The following is a 1604-nucleotide window of genomic DNA, read 5'->3' as shown; positions in this document are numbered from 1 at the left end:
GCAGCAACAGCAGCAGCAGCAGCAGCAGCAGCAGCAGAGGGGAAGAGGGAGTTGTTGTCGTTGATTTCGTCGATTTGCTGCTGAGACTCGCGCTGCAGCAGCAGCAGGTAAGCAGCTGTCTCTAAACTGCAGCAGAATATCTGTTGCTGTTGCTGCAGCAGCAGCAGCAACATATGCTGCTGCTGCTGCTGCTGCTGCTGCTGCTGTTGCTGCTGCTGCTTCGCTGCATCCCCCTCTTTCTTTTTCGTTTGTTTGCTGCAGGTGGGGCTTGAAGCCCCCGTACCGCACCGTCCTCACAAGCAGCAGCAACAGCAGCAGCAGCAGCAGCAACAGCAGCAGCAGCAGCAGCAGCAGCAACAGCAGCAGCANGCAGCAGCAGCAGCAACAGCAGCAGCAGCAGCAGCAGCAAACATTGGCGTCATTGATAGACGCGGGGCTGTGGGGGCTCGTCCCCAGCTCCGAGGCGCTGCAGCAAGTGCAGCAGCTAACAGCTAAAGGCACCCGAAAGGCTCAGCTGCATGCAGGGCCCCCTCACTGACGCAACGCAGCAGCAGCAGCAGCAGCAGCAGCAGCAGATCGTGCTGCTCATGCTGCTGCTGCAGCTGCTGTAGTACTTGCTGCGGCTGCTGCGGGCGTGGTGCTGAAGATGCGGCAGGACAGCAGCAGCAGCAGCAGCAACTGCAGTAGCAGCAGCAGCAGCAGCAGCAACTGCAGCAGCAGCAACTGCAGTAGCAGCAGCAGCACCTGCAGTAGCAGCAGCAGCAACTGCAGCAGCAGCAACTGCAGCAGCAGCAAATAGCGGTTCGCTATGATTATAAGCCTACAGTGTTGCTTCTGCTGCAGCTGCTGCAGCTGCTGCAGCTGCTGCAGCTGCTGCAGCTGCTGCAGCTGCTGCGGCTGCTGCAGCAGGCATTGATATAATAGTTTTAATTTGTCTTAGTTATTTAATTTATAAGAAAACGATGCTACACAGCAGCAGCAGATTGGCTGTTGCCGCTGCAGCAGTAGGCGGCTTGCTGCTGCTCCCGCTGCTGCTGCTGCTGCTGCTGCTGCTGCTGCTGCTGCTGCAGCACAGTGTTGCTACACAAATTCATCGCAGCAGCTACTCGCTGATAAATAATTAAATTAATTTGTATACAAACAGAAACATTTATTTATTTTTATTTATTTTTTTGTTTCTTCTGTTGAAGTTACTGGGCGCTATTACGCCACCACGCTGAGGTGTCTGTACACCCGAGTCTGCTGCTGCTGCTGCTGCTGCTGCTGCTGNCTGCTGCTGCTGCTGCTGCTGCTGCTGCTGTTGCTGCTGCAGCTGCTGCGTTACTCTCCCCTCATTTCTTCTTCTTCTTCTCTTATATGTATATATTTTTGCATAAAAAATCTTAAAATATCTCTTTCTCTGACTCAAGCTCTCTTCCTGCCTGTTCTCAGCAGCAGCAGCAGCAACAGCAGCAACAGCAGCAGCAGCAGCAGCAGCAGCAGCAGGCATGCGAGCAGCACAAAGCTATGGGATCGCTGGAGGCGCTCATTGCCCTCAACTTTACAGATGAGGATATAGACCCCCCGACTGCTTCTTTAGGCTTGCTGGGGCCCCCATCGAACCC

General features: G+C 54.6%; 1 protein-coding gene across 1 annotated transcript in view; it reads left to right on the top strand.

The window, feature by feature from the left end:
- The window catches only part of EMH_0044450 (uncharacterized protein), a gene marked incomplete at both ends in the record, with an annotated part of 8181 nt that overhangs the window by 3723 nt on the left and 2854 nt on the right, over positions 1–1604 (top strand). Inside the window, 3 exon segments of the mRNA XM_013495964.1 lie at positions 262–368; positions 372–438; positions 647–801. Coding sequence (XP_013351418.1) covers positions 262–368; positions 372–438; positions 647–801 — 329 coding nt within the window.

Source organism: Eimeria mitis, genomic scaffold, assembly GCF_000499745.2.
Source record: "Eimeria mitis Houghton genomic scaffold, Emh_scaff1844, whole genome shotgun sequence".
Taxonomy (NCBI): Eukaryota; Apicomplexa; class Conoidasida; order Eucoccidiorida; family Eimeriidae; genus Eimeria; species Eimeria mitis.
The sequence above is the reverse complement of the archived record's forward strand: the minus strand, read 5'-3'. Positions and strand labels throughout refer to the sequence as shown.